This window comes from Pteropus vampyrus, unplaced genomic scaffold (genome assembly GCF_000151845.1).
Source record: "Pteropus vampyrus isolate Shadow unplaced genomic scaffold, Pvam_2.0 Scaffold371, whole genome shotgun sequence".
Lineage (NCBI taxonomy): Eukaryota > Metazoa > Chordata > Mammalia > Chiroptera > Pteropodidae > Pteropus > Pteropus vampyrus.
Genome location: NW_011889152.1, coordinates 206,749 through 209,050, shown reverse-complemented (window position 1 = coordinate 209,050; position 2,302 = coordinate 206,749). Strand labels below are relative to the sequence as shown.

The 2,302-nt window shown below is 68.0% G+C and overlaps 1 protein-coding gene across 1 annotated transcript in view; it reads left to right on the top strand.

Moving 5' to 3' along the window:
- The window catches only part of CARD14 (caspase recruitment domain family member 14), a 29,325-nt gene that overhangs the window by 22,057 nt on the left and 4,966 nt on the right, over nucleotides 1–2,302 (top strand). The window contains 4 exon segments of the mRNA XM_023523015.1: nucleotides 8–101; nucleotides 395–632; nucleotides 1,353–1,416; nucleotides 2,120–2,298. Of these exon segments, the coding sequence (XP_023378783.1) occupies nucleotides 8–101; nucleotides 395–632; nucleotides 1,353–1,416; nucleotides 2,120–2,298 (575 nt within the window).

Genomic DNA, 2,302 nt, shown 5'->3' with positions numbered 1-2,302 from the left:
CTTCAAGGCTGTGCTGGAGGGCGCGACCCTGGAGCAGGCTGTGGGACTTCTCAGGAGGGTGAACGGCTTCTGCTGCCTGTCCGTGAAGGTCAACGTGGAGGGTACACACCCCCCAGCGAGGGCGCCTCTTGAGTCTTGCCCAGCCACCTAGGCCCATCTCTGTGGGCCCCTGGCCATGCCAATATCAGCTCCGTGGCCTGTCCAGAGCCAGGCTGTGCCCCGAATCTGCGGAGGCCCCTGAGGCAGCTGGGGACCTCCCACCCACTGACCCCGCACCAGTGGCTCCAGAGACCATGGGGCAGGGGCTCCTTCTTTCTCTCCTCCTTTCCCGTTCCAGATCCTTCCTCCTGTGGGATCACTGCCCGGGCTTATCTGTTCTCTTGTCCTTGATCAGGTTATAAGAAGCTGGTCCAGGACCTAGAGGCCAAAGTGGCTACCTCGGGGGACTCTTTCTACATCCGGGTCAACCTGGCCATGGAGGGGCGGGCGGAGGGGGAGCTGCAGGTGCACTGCAGTGACATCCTGCATGTCACCGACACCCTGTGCCAGGGCCAAGGCTGCTGGCACGCCCACCGCGTCGGCCCGTACAGCACGAAGGACGTGGAGCACGGCACCGTCCCCAACTACTCACAGTGAGTGCTGTCCCGGGTTGCCACGCCTCCCGGAGCGGGCGGGACCTGCCGGGACCTGCCGGGGTGACCTCCCCGGGCCCTGCTCAGCACGGAGGACCCCTCCTGGGGCCCCAAACACGTGGAATCCCCAGGACGCCACCCACCAATTGCATCGCTCAGGCGAGTTTGTTTGCGGAAAGATGGGGACCTCAGTTCTAGATCGTTCAGGAGCACTCGGGACCAGAGTTCCCCGACCTCAGCGCCCTTGGCATTTGGGGCTGGCCCCCTCTGTCGGGAGCTGTCCTGAGCACAGTGGGGCAGCACCCCTGTCCCCCCGCCCCCGGCTGCGACAGCCCAGAGTGTCTCCAGACAGGGCAGCGTCCTCCGGAGGCAGGGTGACCAGTCACACCGGAGCTTGGCGCCAGCTTGGGGAGCCCTCAGTCCTGGGACAGGGACAGTGTTCCCGCCCCCGCTGAGAACTGTGGCCTGGATCAGCCGTGGCGTCTTGCCCGGCGCCTCTTGGGCTTCGCCAAATCTGCGTCCCCTGGAGCTCAGCTCAGCAGGGGCAGGCCCACACCCTGTCACCTCAGAAGTCCAGCTGAGGCTCCGCGCGTGTTTAAACGCCCCGGGAACTGCAGTGGTGCAGGGTGGGAGCCGCTGTGGGCAGGGCAGGTGTTCAGGGCGCCGGGGGGGCCACCCCTGCTTCAGCCCTGGCAGCGGAGTGGGCTGTCCTTTGTGCAGGGCTCAGCAGCTGCTCGTCGCCCTCATCCAGGACATGGCCCAGCCGCGCATCGCTGCCCGCAAGGTGAGGTGGCCGGCCAGCTGCCCAGATCCTGGCCGCGGGTCCCGTGCAGGCCCCGCCTTGCTCCCTGCCTCCCCTCCCCCGGCTCACGTCGCCTGCGGGAGGGGGCGCCCGGTCCAGCCCTCCTTTGCTAGAGGGTCCCAGCCCCATCTCGAGTGGGCTGGAAGAGGGGTGGGGGCTGGCCAGGGTCCCATGTGGAGCGGTAGACTACTCACACGTGGAGGTGACCCCGTGTCCCCCCCAAGGGCCCCCGGGCTTCACCAGGGCCACACACTGCGCCCGGCCTGCAGGCTCTCCTAGTGGGCCCTCTCTCTGCCGTGGGCACAGTCACTCCGTTGCCTGTCTACCTGCACCGCGCCCTCATTCCCTCCGAGGGTGGCTCCGTGTCCTCCCAACATAGGACACTCAGTCGCCCTGAGCAAGGTGCTAGGGTGGCCCCAGGCTCTCAGCAGCGGGGCTGTGCGGGCCACCGCCCTTCCTTCCTGCCTGATGCAGCCGCCCTCATTGTGGACACCTTGCTGGGGGGCTCTGCCCGAGGACCCTCTCCTGCCCCCCTCGCCTCCCCCATGAAATGGCCCGAGCTCCTGCCGGTTCAGTGGGCACAGCCCGCAGGTCCGGGGAGCGCCCTGGGTTCCGCGTGGGGCGGACTCCTGGCCCCCGGCCCTGCGTGGGCTCTGACAGCTCCTCGTCACTTCTCCCGCTCCAGCAGCCCCCTGGGGGACCGCAGAAGTTGGTCCGCATCGTCAGTGTGGACAGAACCAAGGCCAGCCCCCTGTGTTCATCCTTTGACGGGGCCCAGTTGGACCCCAGCAGGCCGGAAGGTGAGGCAGGCGGGGCTGCGGGTCCGCCAGCTTGGCTGGGGTGTCGCCGGTCCCTGGGGCCAGGGCCC